At 35.7% G+C, this 17338-nt stretch overlaps 1 protein-coding gene across 3 annotated transcripts in view; it reads left to right on the plus strand.

Annotated features, from left to right (window-relative positions):
* Ano3 (anoctamin 3) overlaps positions 1–17338 on the plus strand; it is a 237156-nt gene that overhangs the window by 151450 nt on the left and 68368 nt on the right. For all 3 annotated transcript variants that reach the window (XM_087911333.1, XM_087911334.1, XM_087911335.1), the window contains one exon: positions 11357–11453. In XM_087911333.1, the coding sequence (XP_087767459.1) occupies positions 11357–11453 (97 nt within the window). The remainder of the gene's footprint in view (positions 1–11356; positions 11454–17338) is intronic.

Below are 17338 nucleotides of genomic sequence, written 5' to 3' on the forward strand. Positions count from 1 at the left end.
GTGTGTGTGTGTTGTTTTGTTTTTAGTATAACAGAAGTGCTGCTAAAATGTCATTTTATAGTTTTGCATAAAACTATATAATATTCAAATTCTGTTGAATAGGTCCGAAGAGTTCTTATCTTTTTGCTAAATCGATTTTTCCAGTGTGTATTACATAATCTAAAAATAACAGCAAACTGCGATTTAACAAAAGTCAATCATATATCAAGAATTTATTTAGAGTTTTAAAAGTAGAATGACATAAAATTAGAAACAGAAAAGAATTATTCTTAAAAAGGCACTGTTTTTCATCACAAGTATAACACTGAATTTAACTCTAGGTAATCAAGTTCAAAACACAAAAATCCCTTGTTGGGGCTCAGCAGTTATGAGCCTTCCTCTTTGCAGAGAACCTGATTTTGGTTCAATCATCCATAACTCCAGCTCCAGTGGATCTGACACCCTCTTCTAGCCTCTAAAGACACCTACATACACAGGCTACATATGCATACACTTAAACTCACATATATATGCAAAAAATAATTTTTTAAAAAAAGTCTTTAAAAAGAGAGATGCTCTTTATTAAAACTCAGCATTTTGCTCTCCTTTTGTTGGTCTTTTCACAATGACGTGTCTACTAGGAAGTGCATAGTAACAGCTATTGCTGCTATAAAATTATATACAATGTCATAAATATTAGTTTCTCTGTTTTTCTCTTTAAAATATTAAAACATGAATAGCATTTTTGACTAGAAAAAGTATGTGCAATGCACTGGAGTTGAATAACCAAACTCTATGATTTGAAATCTCTGACTTCCTATGTTTTTCAAAACAAGCATTGTAGATCAAAATCATATGATCCAATCACTGGTTCATCTGGTGGTTTTACAGATTCACTCTGACATTGAGAGGCAACATCATCCAATATAAACCTCAGCTTTAAGACCTCCCTCCTCTGCTTCTTTGGGGAATTTTCCTATACACTATTCAATATGTGGTCTTCTGGCTCAGAGGAGAGACTAGGATTTACAAGTAAAAGTGTCCTTGTAAGAAAGCTGCTTTTTTGCAAGGAATGAGTAAATAGAAGCAAGTTCTTTTCTAATGATAGACAGAAAGTGAGTGGGTCCAAAGGGAAGAGGAGGCATGGAGGGACTGGGAAGAGTAGAGGGAGGGAAACTATAATTGAGATATACTATCTGAGAAAAGAATCTATTTTCAAAAAAACATGGGAAAATGATCACTCAATAGTTATTACTCAGACTCGATCCCTGGAAAACATTCTCAGAATTTCAACACTTCATATAGTTTTACTGTGAGATACAGACACCTCCCTCCATCAAAACAAAAATGAAAATATGCAGAGTAGAAAATGCACAAAAGGCAAGAAATTTACTGTGCCTGTTGATTTTGTACCAGTGAGAGGACTTAGGCTTCTCTTGTGTGTGTATTCCTTAACCTCTAGTACCAGGAATGTTTGAAAAGGCATTAGCAAACTCTTCAACTATGTCCTTTTTGGTATTATATTACCACTACTGCTGTCACACTGTAATTAAGATCTTGTCAGACTTTCTATTCTAAACCAAGATAAGCAACACTGAATATCATGACTTTCAAAATTTTGAGGCGGAAATTTTCCATTCAAGGTGCCAGACGTGGTTAAGCCTGACTGTTATCCTGGTGGGCAGGAAAGGAAGAGGCTGTTTTGTTTTGCACTGATTCATATTGCCATCTTATTAAGCTCTATTTTGTTTGTTACAAAGTAGGGAAATGATGAAAAGCTAGAAATATGGGTCTGTTTATTACGGAACTACAAGATGCTGACAACCAAAATGCAGTCATATTTCTTTTCTATTTGTGTTTTATTTTCTTTTTGTCTTTTTTAAAAAATGAATTTCTTTTCTTACATAATATATCTTGATTATGGTTTCCCCTTCTAGTCCTCCCAATTTCTCTCCACCTCCAGTCCTTCTGCACCAGCCACTTTCTGTCTCTCATTAGAAAATAAACAGGCTTCTAAGGGCTAATACATTTTAATATATTAGAATAATAAAAATAGAACAAAATTAACACATTGGAATAGGATGAAATAAAAACAAACAAACAAGGGATAAAAATGGAAAAGAACCCAAGGCAAAAGACTGACCCTTTTGATCTAGAAAGACTTGCTTTCTTGATGACCTCCATTCCCTCCATCTCAGACAATTTTTCATCTCCTTTCCAGCAGGTTTCTCAAGCCCTGAGGGGAGGGATTTGATGATATATTGTTAGTTCCAAGGTTTTTCAGTCTCTGCATAATGTCTGGCTGTGGGTCTCTGTATTTGTTACTATCTGCTGCAGGAAGAATCCTCTGGCAATGGCTTTGATAATATCTTTGAATATAGCAGAATATCATTGGGAGTCCCTTTATTGCTACGGTTTTTTTTGTTTTTTGTATTTTTTTAGAACATGAGTGTTTTGTTTATGTCCAGGTTCTTGGACAATCCAAGCTTTGTCAGGTATGGCTTCTATCTCATGGAGTAGCCTTAAGTTGAAACAGCTATTGGCTGGTAACTACCACAAGCTTTGAGCCACCATTGCACTAGCATATCTTGCAGGCTGGGCACCATTGTGTAGCAAAGGCTTTGTGGCTGACTTGGTGTTACTGTTCTCTTTGATAGCATGCAGAGCACCTTTCTTTATCACAGATGCGAGAACATAGGACTGAAAGCTCTATCTAAGCACCAGGTCGGCTTCGGGATACTCAGTGAATTGTGTAGGGGTTATGTTCAGCAATGGGATAGGATTTACTGTCAGTTTGTGGAGAACAATATATAGTCTTGGCAACAGCCTGGGTTGTTTAGGGGTTCTAATGGGTCTGTTTTGGCAAAGAACACAATCCCAGTGCTGCAAACCTCATTTGGTGACAAGTTGTCAAGTTGGGCTTCTGTCTCCACATTATTTGATGATTTCATTCAGATTGCTTTCACATATGCATATTTAATGAAGTTTCCACTGTATTAAATTTCCATATTACCCCTCAAATAACCCTTAATTTTAGCTATTCCTCCCTGTATTCCCTTCTTTGTCCCTTTCTTCACTTCCCCCTTGATCCTCCCATTCCAGTCTCTTGCCACCATATATCTATAGTACCTTTCTATTTCTCTTTCTCTGAGGGGAGATCTACCTGTGCACCCATTCCCTTAATCTATATCTAGTTTCTGTTTTTCTACAAGTGATAGCTTGATTATCATTGACTAAACTTATCCACGTGTAAGTGGGAGAATACCACGCTTGTCGTTCTAGGTCTGGATTACTTTACTCAGGATGATTTGTTTCTAGTTCAAACCATTTATCTGTGAATTTCATGATTTCATTTTTTTGTAATAGCTGAGTAATATTCCATTATCTTTTCTTCTGTTGAGGAACACCTACGTTGTTTCTAATTTCTGAATATAATTAATATAGCAGCAATTCGCATGACTGAGTAACTATCTCTGTAGCAGAATAAAGTGTCCTTTGAGTATATGTGCAAGAGGGGAATAGTGGGATCGTGAGGTACATTCCCATCTTTTTGAGGATGCTTGCCCACTATTTCCATAGTGGTTCTACAATTTGTACACTCACCACAAATGGATGAGTGTTCCCATTGTTCCAGATATTCCACGGCATGATTTGTCAATTGTTTTATTCATCTTAACCTTCCTGATAGATTTTAGATGACATCTCAAAGTAGTTTCAATTTTCATTTCCTGTTAGCTAAGGATGTTGAACACACGTAAATGTTTTACAGCTGTCAACTGATGTTTTCTCCTTGGGCAGCTACATGGCATCTCTTTGACTATGCGTACTTTCTCTCTATGTCTCTTTTCAGATTTCCCACCTGACTTTATTATATTAAGCCACTGGCTGAAACAGCTTCTTTAATAATCAATGGTAATAAAACATACTCATACAGAGGAGAATCCTTCATCACCCCCAATTTGTGATTGGATTGTTTACATTATATCTAATCTCTCTAAGTTATTTATAAATTTTTAAAATATTCCTCTATCAGATGATGAGTTGGTGAAAATATTTTCCTATTCTGTAGCTTGCTGCTTTGTCTGAATGACAAGTGTCCTTTGCCATCCTTCTCAGTTACACGAGGTTACATTTCTTAACTGTTTGTCTTAGTTCCTGTGTTAATGGTTCTTTGTTTAGAAAGCCATCTCATATACCAATAAGTTCAAGGCTATTCCCCACTTTCTCTCCTATCTGGTTCAGTGTGTCTGGTTTTGTGTTGAGTGTTTTGATACATTTGAAGGTGAGTTTTGGGAAGGATGATTAGTATAGATATATTTGGAAGGTTCAACATACAGCTGTCCCGTATTTCCAGCACCATTTGTTAAAGATGTTGTTCTTTTTCCAAAGTGTGTTTTTGGCCACCTAATTAAAATCAGGTGTCAATAAGTATGTGGATTTATTTCTAGTTTTTCATTGACAAATGTGTCTGGTTTTATGCCAATACCATGCTACTTTTATTTTTATAACTCTGAGTACAAGTTGAGGTCAAAGACAGTGATACCTCAAGTAGTTCAGGATTGTTTTAGCTATCCTATGTGATTTGTGTTTCTATGTGAAGCCAAAAATTGTCATATTAAGATCTGTGAGGAATTATGTTGAAATATTTATAGAAATTGCATTGAATCAGTAGATTTTTGAGGGATAGCCATTTTTACTATATTAATCCTATTGATCCATAATCATAAGAGAGCTTTCCATCTTCTGAAAAAAAGATGTACTGTTTCCGTGATTTCTTTCACAGTCCATTTGTCATTTGTGGATAGGAGAACTACTTATTTTTGCAAGTATTTTATTGAGTATTTTTGCTTCTGTGTTCATGAGAAAAACTGATCTGTAATTCTCTTTGTTGGGTTTTTATGTGATTTGGGTTTCAGGCTTACAATGGCCTTGTAAAATGAATTGGGCAGTGTTTCTTCTGTTTCTATTTTATGGGATAATTTAAGGGGTATTTGTGCTAACTTTTTTGAAAGTATCATAGAATTCTGCAATAAAACCATTGGCCCTTAGCTTTACTGGGGGGAGAAGAGAGTTTTAATGACTACCTCTATTTCACTAGGAGTTATAAGTCTGTTTAAATTGTTTATGTGAACATGACTTAACTTTTGTAGGTGGTATGCATTGATTGAGAAAATTACCCATTTCTTTTAGAGTTCCAGTTTGGTGGAGTATGAGTTTTTAAAGTATGTCCTTATGACTTTCTGGATTTCATTGTTTTCAGTTGTCATGTTCCCCTTTGAATTTCTAATTTGTTAATTTAAATATTCTATCTGCTTTTTAGTTAATTTGGAAAATGTTTTGTCAGTCTTACTAATTTTCTTTAAACAAAAATCTTTTTCATTGACGCTTTACCTTGGTTTTATTTATTTGTTTCTATTTTATTGATTTCAGCCCTGAGTTTTATCATTTCTTTCCATCTAATTTTTTGTGTGGGACTTAGTTTTGGTCTAGAAGTTTCACAGGTGCTGCTTAAAGTTACTAGTATGATATCTCTCCTTTTTTTTTTTTCAATGTAGACACTTAGTGCTGTAAACTTGCCTTTAGAACCACACTTGTTATGTACTCTAAGTTTGGGTATTGCTCATTTTCATTCTATTTTAGAAAGTCTTTAACTACCGTATTGACTCAGTTTTCACTCACTAGAGAGTTGTCCACTTTTCATGAGTTTGTAAATATCCCTCATTTCTGTTGTTGTTGATATCCAGCTTTTTACTGTGGTGGTTTTATAGAATGCAGGGTGTTATTTTAATATTTTTGTGTCTGTTGAGACTTGCTTTATAGCCAAGTATGTCACCGGTCTTGGAAAAGAGTCCAGGAAATGCTGAGAGGAAGGTATTTTCTTTTGTATTTCGGTGAAATAGCCTGTAAATATTTGTTACGTCCATTTGGATTCTAACATCAGCTAGCTCCAGTATTTCTCTGTTTAGTTTTTGCATGTAAACATTTTTTCTGTTTAGATTTTTTTCTGTATCACCTATCTATTGGCAACAGAGGGGTATGAAAGTCCCACACTATAGTAAGTGAGAGTCAATGAGTGACATAAACTGTAGTCATATTTCTTTTATGAACTTGATTGTCCATATGTTTGGCACATAGATGTTAGGAATTGCAATATCCTCTGGGTGAATTTTTCCTTTGATGAGTATATAGAATGCTTTTCTATTTCTTCTGATTAGTTTCAGTTTAAAATTTATTTTATCAGTTATTAACATGGCTACACCAACTTTCTTTTTAGGTCCATTTGTTTCGAATATCTTTTTTCATCTTTTTCCCACGAGGCAATATCTATCCTTGATATTAAGGTATTTTTCTTATATGCAGCAGAAGGATGGGTATTGGTTTGCATCCATTGGCTCAGTCTATGTCTTTTTATTGGGGAATTGAGACCGTTGATGTTGGGGGATGTTAGCGTCTGCACTTTTCTGTGAATACCCAGGCCCGATTCAGGCGCGCGCTTTTCCTGACTCGAGTCCATGAGAATGGATTGTCCTAAGGGTTTAAACAGACACACATAAAGAGACCTGGTCACTTACCAAAGAGTAAATGGCCACTTTATTAAACTCAAGTCGGGTATTTATATTAGCGGGCAACGGGGGCAAAAGGGCACGGCCCCCTCCCATCAGGAGCAGTAGAAGAAGATTACAGGTGCCCAGTGCCTCAGGCCAGAAGCAGCTGGGAGGGGCAGGTGTGGCAAGCATATAGGGCCTGCAGCTGGAACCTTGTTTACAGGTGGAATTACCATAACAAAAGAGAGCCAAGTTCTTTCTAAACTATACCCTCAAGCCAGTGCTAGTGCAGAATCTCCAGGGAGCCAGAGGTCAAACAGCCCTGCGAATGTCAGGAAGAAAAGGGGGAAAAAGACCTGTGTACCTACAGGGGGACATAAATGAATCTTGTTGATTACTGTTGTGATGGTGGTGGTGCTGCTGGTGGTGGTGCTGCTGGTGGTGGTGATGTTTGTGCACATACCTACATTTCCTTTCTTTTGATTTAATGTTTGGGATTATCTACTACTTGTTTTGTCTTGGGTGTGTCTCAGTGTCCCACTCAACTTATTCTTCCATGCTTGGGGGGAGGGGTGAGGATTAAGAAAGAGACAAGAAACAACATATAGAATCAGGAGGACAAAGATGAATGCTGTGATCCACCCATGTTTATTTCCCTTAAATACACCAATTCAAAAGGGGGAAGGCAAAAGACTTCTTTACCATGATACAAAGAACCAATTAATGTAATTACCTCCTCACCTCTCAAAACATCAATTAACTACGCCCTAGATCAACATAGCCTTTTGTCTAGGCAAAATATCCTGTTGTATAACCTTGAAGGAGCAAGAATAGGTCTGAACCCTCTTATCGTTAGTTAAGGTAGAACAGATTCATGTCTATTGACATCCACAGGTGTGATTAACATCTTTAGATTCAAGTTTTTCTACTGTAGAACTAGGTTTGTAGGTAGATAATGCTTAAATTTGGTTTTATTATGGAATGTCTCATTCTTTCTATCTATTGTGATTCAAAGTTAAGGTAGACCTCTTAGACTAATACCTGACTTCTCATTGGAGACTCTAAAACCCAGAAGGGCTTGGGCAGCTGTTCTACCAATTCTAAGAGACCACAAATGACAGCCCAGACTACTGTACCCAGCAAAACTTGTAGTATTATTTCTTAACTGCCCTACAGTAAACTGTAGAAAGATGTAGCATTCAAGTTTTAAATCTCTCTCTCTCTCTCTCTCTCTCTCTCTCTCTCTCTCTCTCTCTCTTTCTCTGTCTCTCTCTCCTTCTGTACATATAGATGTGATGCATATACAGCGTATGTACTTACCCGAAAGTATTCATATCAGTACTGCAGAGCAGACACCTCATAGGTTCTTAGAATGAATAAACAGTTATATGTGTCCTACTTCTCAAGGCTCTGGGCTTCAGGACTGGGTCAAAGAGCAGAACTGAAATTTCAGTTTTCTGGAACATTCTGAAGTAGCATAAGAACATTACAAGAAATGTATGCATGTCCAGTCCTGACCTACTTTATAAGCACTGTTGTATGTTGAAGAACCCTCCTCCAGCCAAGCTGCTTTTTATTACTATCCTCAGCTACAAGAACTTCTTCCCTTCCTTAGCTGCCAGTTGGGTGCTAGGTAGGTTATCATATCTCTTAACTAACATCCCAGTTACGATCCTCATGCTGAAACAACAGCAACAACAATAACAAAAAATCAGGTCTTCCAAGAAGAGACTTGCTCACAATATTTTCTTTAAGGAATTAGCTAATTTTCAAATCTCAAATTAGTTTTATAAAACACACTTTTTATGGTGTGAATGTTTAAAACTCGACTAACCTTATAATAATGTTAAGTGCTCATTTGTAAGTGTAATGTCACACAGATCTCTGGGACTCATTCCTCATATACAATTGGAACTTTGTGTCTCTTTGAGCATCAGCTATGTTTACCATCGCCTTTCTATTGTTTCTGACAACCACAAATCTTGGTGCAAACTTTACCAATTAAATTTAAATTAACGACTGTATTTTAAAACATGTGTTCTAAGGCCTTAAAATTCTTTTCAACATTTGAAAGCAGATTTATTTAAAAACACTTTACTAGGGTAGCCCAAAGTGGGAAATGACCATGGATGGCAGATAAAAGCACACACTATTCTACAATGAGGTTGTTGAGAACACTAAGTAAATAAAGCTTTTAGGAAATTGCTAATGATTATCTACTCTTACCATAAAGTTATATAAAATACACTGGAATATTTATCAGTGGTACGCATAAAATGGAAGTGATACATTCAATAAGTTAAATCCTCATTGAAAATATATTTATGCGGAGACATTATTATGCTCTCATGACAGACTTGCCAAGAAAACTCTCTATCTTTCTCTCCTTTACACACATACATACACATAGATGCAAACACTTCTTTAATTTTTAGAGGACTTTCAGCATAAGATTATGTACTGAAGGGTATGTTATGGATTATCAGATCATATGTTTGAGAATTCAGAACAGTCAGGCATGGCTCTAGATTAGTCCATTCTAAAATGGTGAATCTGGGAAATACTCCAGATTACTACCTAAGGTATTTCTGAATGCCATGAGAGATCATGAACTAAAAGGCTTTTAATTTTTATTGATTTTTATTGAGCTCTACATTTTTCTCTGCTCCCTTCCCTGCCTCTCCCATCCCTTTCAACCCTCTCCCAAGGCCCCCATGCTCCCAATATAATCAGGAGATCTTGTCTTTTTCTACTTCCCATGTATGTCTCTTTTAGGATCCTCATTGTTGTCTAGATTCTCTGGGATTGTGATTTGTGGGCTGATTTTCTTTGTTTTATGCTTAAAAACCACTTATGAGTGAGTACATGTAATAATTGTCTTTCTATATCAAGGTTACCACACTCAAAATGTTTTCTAGTTTCATCCATTTGCCTGCAAAAATCAAGATGTCATTATTTGTTTATGCTGTGTGGTACTCCATTGTGTAAATGCACCACATTTTCCTTATCAATTCTTCAGTCAAAGGGCATTTAGGTTGCTTCCAGTTTCTGGCTATGACAAACAATGCTGCTATAAACACAGTTGAACATATGTCTTTGTGGCACTATTGAGCATTCTTTAGATATATACCCAAAAGTGGTGTTACTGCGTCTTGAGGAAAGTTGTTTCCTAATTTTCTGAGAAATCGCCACACTGACTTCCAAAAGGGCTGAACCAGCTTGCATTCCCACCAGCAATGCACTAGTGTTCCCTAAACCCCACAACCTCTCCAGCATAAGTTGTCATCAGTGTTTTTGATCTTGGCCATTCTTACAGATGTAAGATGAAATCTCAGAGTTGTTTTGATTTGCATTTCTCTGATGACTAAGGATGCTGAACATTTCCTTAAGAGTTCTCTATTTAGGTCTGTACTCCACTTTTTATTGGATTATTTGTCCTTTTAATGACCAATTTCTTAAGTTCTTTGTATATTTTTGAGATCAGACCTATGTCTGATATGGGGTTAGTAAAGATCCCGTTTTGTACAGTGTCATTTTGTCTTGTTGACCATGTCCTTTGTTTTATAGAAGCATTTCAGTTTCAGGAGGTCCCATTTATTAATTGTTTTTTTTTCAGTGTCTGTGCTACTGGGGTTATATTTAGGAAGTGGACTCTTGTGCCAATGTGTTCAAGTGTACTTCCCACTTTCTTTTCTATAAGGTTCAATGTGGCTGGCTTTATGTTGAGTTCTTTGATCCATTTGAACTTGAGTTTTGTGCATGGTGATAGATAGTGATCTATTTTCATTCTTCTACATGTTGATATCCAGTTATGCCAACACCATTTGTTAAATATGCTTTCTTTTCTCCATTTAATATTTTTTTGCTTCTTTTCCAAAAATCAGGTGTTCAAAGGTGTATAGATTAATATCTGGGTCTTCGATTTGGTTCCATTGATCCTCCTGTCTGCTTTTATGCCAATACCAGGTTGTTTTCAGTACTGTAGCATTGTACTAGAGTTTGAATTCAGGAATTGTAATGCCTCCAGAAATTCTTTTATTGTACCTGATTATTTTGGCTATCCTGTGTTTTTTGCTTTTCCATATGAAGTTGAGCACAATTCTTTCAAGGCCTGTGAAGAATTATGCCAGGATTTTCATGGGCATTGCATTGAATCTGTTGATTGCTTTTGGTAAGATTGCTATTTTTACTATGTTAATTCTTCCTACTCAAGAGCATGGGAGTCTCTTTTCTGGTGTCTTTTTAAATTTCTTTCTTCAAAGATTTAAAGTTCTTGTCATACAAATCTTCCACTTGTTTGGTTAGAGTTACCTCAAGATATTTTATGCTACTTGTGGTTATTGAAAAGGGTGATATTTCTCTGATTTCTTTCTCAGCCCCTTTTACATCTGTGTACAGGAGGGCTACAGATTTTTTTTTAGTTAATCTTGTATGCTGCTATATTACTGAAAGTGTTTATGACTTGTAGAAGTTCTTTGGTAGAATTTTTGTGGTCGCTTATGTAAATTGTCATATCATCAGCAAATGGTGAGAGTTTGACTTCTTTCCTGATTTGTTTCAAGGGCTTTATTTAAAAATGACATATTACACATGTAGACATATATATGACAAATTATTGTTTTATTATTTGTTGGAGTTTTCTAAAATTAAATAAATAAAACAAGAACCTCTCTGTCACAAATATCATAAAATACTTACATGGAAGCCATCATCTAACTCTATCTTGATAGTTTTCAATTTCTTCCTTGTTCCTCTCTGCATTGTTGCTCACAGTAGTGTCTTCTGCAGGGGCTAAGATAGTGATTCACACTTTTTTCCTTTTATTTTTCAAGCCAAGAAATTTGCAAAGCCACTGAAGTCTTTATGTGCCCTCTGTGTGACAAGAATTGCTCATTACAGAGACTCAATGATAGTTGCATCTACGCCAAGGTGAGTGTGGGCCTGTGTAACCTCTACTCTGAGCTCCAGTTTATCTATGAATTACATAGTAAAAAGCTCTCCAGTAAATAGTTTTTTTCTGCAAAAATTGTCTCCAAAATTTTCAACAGTCATTAGTGTCACTGACAACTGAAAAAAATTAATCTGTTGCAATTAAAAAGAGAATATATTTTATTTAACATCTTTTTCTTCTTGTGTTGTTATAACTGATAACTGGTACCTTAGATTTAACCTCCACTTGACATTATATCTGATTCATTTTATGAAGATAATTACTTCCATGGCAATGATTCAATTTGTATCTTTCATGAATTTATTAAGTTGCAATACTTCTATTGCACAGAGGAAATGAAATGCCGTTCCCGAAAGTCCCATATTGCTATCTTTCAGGATTACCCGAAGGAGTTTTAAACTCCTAAAGAGCAAGTCTCATCCCAGAGCCGTTAAATGAGAATCTTTAGGTTAGAATTTAGATGTCATCACATTCTAAAAGTTTCTAGGTGAACAATTTTTCATAGGAATGTAAAGAACACCAGTTTGTACAGGTTTGCTTTTCAGAACAGTTTCATTAGAGAATAATTAATATGTAGTAAACTAGACTAGACCCATTTAAAAGTAAAAATCAGCACATTTTGTTAAAGCGTATGTACCTGGGAAGCCTATCACCACAGTGAAGAAAATGAGCACCTCCCAAATATCCTGCATGCCCTCCTACCCTCTCATCCTTCCCCGGCTCATCCACATACACTCTCCCCCAGCTCCTCTGTTTAGGCCAACAATCCCAATGTGACATTCCTGATAAGTATGCATGTTTCTTGACTTTTCTGTATATGGCGTTAAGTGGTATGATTTTTTATGGCTTCTCTTGTACACTGTAACAGTTACAAAGTTCATCTTACATGTGGCATTTATCAACAGAACATTCTCATTACTGCTGAATACTGTTTCATTTTCCCAATATTGATGTTTGTTATTTGTTTATATATTAAGGCATTTTCCATTACATGTATAGCTTCTTAAAGGACTGATTTTCTAGTTTTCTGACTGACGATTGTTATTTCTCTTGGGTTAATATCTAGAATAGAATGGTCAAGTTATATGATAGCTTTATTGTTAACTTTGGTATTATTTCAGTTTAAACTACTGCAGAGTTGCCCTGAGGCAAATCACCAAAGAAAAGAGGTTTGTTTCAGTTCATTTGTAAACTGAGACTGCGCTTTAGTTTTCCAGCCACCCGGACTCAAAAAATCACACAAAATATTATATTAATTAAAACACTGGTCAATGTCTCAGGTACAGTCTAAGCTACTTCTTACATCTGAAATTAACCCATATCTATTATTTTACATCTTATCACTAGTCTCACAGTATTTTATCCCTTGCTTCTTAGGCAACTCCATGGCAGCTTCCTGACTTCGCCTTATTTCTTCCAGCATTCAGCTTAGTTTTCCCGCCTATCTCTATTCTGTCCTGCCATAGGTCAAAGCAGTTTCTTTATTAATCAATAGTAATAAAATATTCACAGCATACAGAAGGAAGTTCCACATAAGCTCCTTTTTTATGTCTAAATTAAAAAAGGTTTTAACTTTAACATAGTAAAATTGCATATAACAAAACAGGTATCAAGCAAGAATTATAGTCACAATATTTCTTTGTGAGTCTCAAGTTTTTCTTTTTCTTTTTTTTTTCTTACATTTTTAAACACTCTGTGACCTGTTCAGAGATTTATTTTTTTTCTGAATCTGTCTTTATTGAGTATTTGTAACCATTTTCTGGCCAGGAACTCCTTTCTCTTTTAAATGCTAAGCAGGCATGGCTAGGACCAGCTCTGCAGTCCTGCCTGTTGGCTCCAGCTTGTCCAGCGTGGCAGAGGTACATTTACCACTTCTGCTTCTGCAAGCTATTCTCAGTGCATCAGCTCCAGGGATGCATTGGTTCTATGTCATCATTAAGCAATTTGCAATACACTGTTCACAGACCCCATTTAAATGCTCTATAGCCGTACCTCTTGGAAGAGTCAGAGCCATTTGTGGCACCAGCGCAAACCAGGAAGCCTTCTCTTAAAGAAGTCATTCAGTTACTGCTATTAATACTGAGTAGGGAATCCATTTCTAAAAGGAGCCTTGCCTATGCTTGCAGCCATCAGAGCCTGTCATGAATTATTGTTCTATATTTGATGGAGGACAATGAGCCTTCATTTTATCTTAAGCAATCTAGATTTATATCACTAGCCACAAGAAAGTGTAAGTTGCTACTTTACTTCCTTATGGAATCCATCAATTCCTGTGATCATGAAAAAGAATGAAACCCTAACATACCTTAATTTTTTAAAAGCATATATGTTTTTAAATAAATTGCTTTTATTTTATAACAAAAGTTATACATACATATATATGTGCACATTTCCTTCAGCTAATCACTTTGATTTTAGCAATAAAAACTATAGGAATTAAAATACATAAAACAACTATAGAGACCATACCTCACTTTCCCGCTTGTTGCTCTGCAAACTTTGGGCCTCAGACAGCAAAATCATTTTTTTGTGTTTTGAGACAGAAATTATTTAGCTAAAGTTGGCCTTGAACTTATAATACTCCTGCCTCACCTTAAGTGCTTGAATTATAGGCTTATGCCACCATATTTCAAATAAACCTATGTGTATAATAAATATTTGACTAAATAACTTAGTGGCATTTGTGCAGCATTTGTAAACACAATGCTACACTATCAATTCAAGTGATGCTATGATTGTTTCTGAAGGTTAAATAACGAGAGGTACTCAATGTTTCATGTGGTTATAAAAATAGCTCAATCCTTTGCGCTAAGCTCATTCATAATCTTTCCTTTGATTATTAAACTTTTATTTATTTAGAAAATATTTACTCAATACTTATATATAACTCAAGCTATATACTGATTATGAAACTACAACAGAAATAGGAGACACAGTAGGCTTTTTCTTTAAGAAGTTCCAAGAGTCTGCCAGACTATCCATCAAAGTTACAGAGGACATTTATTTAAAAAGAAGACTCCAGAAACCAATATTTGAGAATTTAGAATCAGTTAATCAAGGATAAGACATAGAGATATACTTGTTGAGTAGATCCATGTGGTGTTATGATTCTAAGAAACATTTTAAAACAATTATGGAGTTAAGTACTAAACCAAGTTTCCAAATTTGGTGTACGTTGCATCTGGGTATATTGAATATAGACCATTACGCATTATCTCTGCTACTCAAGAGATGAGAGTTAAAAAGTAAGAAAAATTTCATTCCAGACTAATTTCCACTTGTCTTGGGAGCATGCCAGCAATGATAGCCTGAACTACAGGTTTGAAAAATCCTTGCTCATTTACTGTAGATGAGATTCTGTTAGTGTGCCACTATCCCAACATCATGCTGTTCCAAACCTTCTAAGAAGTGTAAGAGGAATTACAATAGCCATAGCAGAGGAGACACAAACTCAAGTTTCCAATGTCATAGGAAGGAAATGTCCTTAAACAATACCAACCATGCTCAATTTCCAAGGTTAAACCAGACATCAACCACCAGAATTTGTAGTTACGTGAGTACAACCTTCCCTTTTTATATTACCCTCTGCACAACAATAATTTAAAATTAAACGGTTGTTCATACATGTTTTAGTCATAAAAGCAAGCTGTTTTCAAATAAAACAAGACATTGAAAATGTGTATTCTGAAGAAGAGCAAGACTCCATTGTTGTGCTCCCTGAAGTATTTTTTGAAAGTTTCGTCTGATGTTTTCTTTGAAGTAGCAAATGCTCTTTTCTGTTAGAAAGGTCAAAGCTCATATTTTTCCTTCCAATTACCTCAGATAATCTTGAGCACAATGTGTTCAGTCACCCTCTCTCAGTATTCTGTATCTTAACTCAGCGGCTTTTCTGTGAGTACCATCAAGTAATTAGTACTGCTTTATAGACACAGGCTAATTGCTTATCTCTGTGATTATCAATATACATTTCGTGTGTAAACATGTAAAATGTAGATGTAAATCTAACAAAATTATTTTGACATTATACTCCTGAACATTTTGAAGTCTTCCCTGGTTCTCGTTTTAGTTTTATCTCTTGCTCCATGTATATAATCCACAGTTAAAATATACATTCTATGACTATTACATTTACCCACAATAATTGACTAATCCGCTTATAAACTGGTAATGTACACGTTTGAGCTCAAACAGGCCTAAAAGGTTTATTAGGGAGCTTTTTAAAAGATAACGGAAGTCACTTTAAAAGTGAATGTCACATAAACTGTGAACAATTGCACCCACAAAGCATGTTTTGTTGTTTTGGTGGTGGTGGTGATGGTGGTGGTAGCTGTGGCCTTGTACTTCTAGTTATCTGAAAGCACAGCTGCTTCTGAAACGGGGGAAACACTGATTTCTTGGTGACCTTTAAGTCCTCATGTGTAAAGTCTCTGGAGCTCTCCGAGAAGCTGTTCTTGTCCATTTAAAAGGGGAAACCGACAGCTGTTCAACTGCGGAGACAGCTCAGGTCTCTCTGCTGGGTGTCCTGGAAAAAAGCAGGCTGGATTCCCCTGCTGGGTGTAATTTTATGAGCTCTGTGTGAAAATTTTTCTATGATCCTTGTCTCTGCTGTCCATAATGATTAAAATGAAAAGCGACACATAGTATTTTTAGAAACCTCTAGCCTTAACTAAAATAAGATTTTAGAACCACAAAGGATACACAAACCATTAAGGCCTATCTTGGTTGTTGCTTTTCTGTGCTAAGCTTCCGATAAGACCCAGGACTCTCCTATGAATTTTAGACAAGCTCTCTTTTGCTGAGCTAAGCATCTTTTTTTAAAGCTACATTTGAAATACACATTAATATTACTGTAATATCCTCATTAGGAATGCACTTGACTTTAGACTGAACAAGGGAAACGCCATTCTATCCCAACTTCCATTATAAAAATGTCATTTAACTGATAATTTGCCTCAGTCTCTTTGGGTAATAATGCTCCCACTTTCCTCTATACATTAGCCTTCCTTATTATCAGCTTCATTTTCTGTGAGTTTATTTAACTGTGGTAAATTGAAAATACTAAATGAAATATTAATTTCAAATTAAATATTAAAATATTAAAATCCAATATTATTTATAGGTTTTTTACTCCATTCAATTCTATCCTACCAGGCACATGCATCATCTCTTTTCATATCTGTTAATAAATCCTACCCATCTCCTAGCTATAGAGAAGCCCTTGGCTAAGAGATCTGTATTCCCAGTATCAGAGTACTTGTGACTCTTGCATGGTTGCCTCATGCAGCTTCAGTGTCTCCTTCACTCACCTCATCTGAACATGTAGACATACCATCTCACACCATTTCCACAAGAACAGTGTGCATAGTATTATTAAGATTTTTGTACAGGTCCACGTTCATATGTGATTTACTGTGTGTTGTTGTATTTGCTCCTTCCTACCTTCTGCTACTATTGTGAATCTCTTATTGTGACAAACTTACATATAAACCTCAGCAAACAGGGCTTAGCACAGTCTGAAGTTCTCAACTCTTCACAAAATATCCCCCATGAACCCCAGCAGACCAGAGGACTGCTGTTGTTTCTGGGGTATTTATGTACATACCAAGTGATTACGTCACTAATTTCTGGGCAACGTGTTGTGCATATTAAAAGAAGTATCAGTAAAACAGATTTTATTAAATCTGAAATTTATTAAAATCAACTAATCCTTACAATCCTAACAATTATATTCTATAACATTAAATTACTTTATGTCCTTTATCAAGCTTTCTATCAGGTAACAACTGTTTAAAAATGTGCTTGATGATTTATGAAAAAACTTCTTAAAACAACTTACTATGCAATATTTACATGAAATAAATCA

This window comes from Myodes glareolus, chromosome 10 (assembly GCF_982192425.1).
Source record: "Myodes glareolus chromosome 10, mMyoGla1.1, whole genome shotgun sequence".
NCBI classification, from domain to species: Eukaryota; Metazoa; Chordata; class Mammalia; order Rodentia; family Cricetidae; genus Myodes; species Myodes glareolus.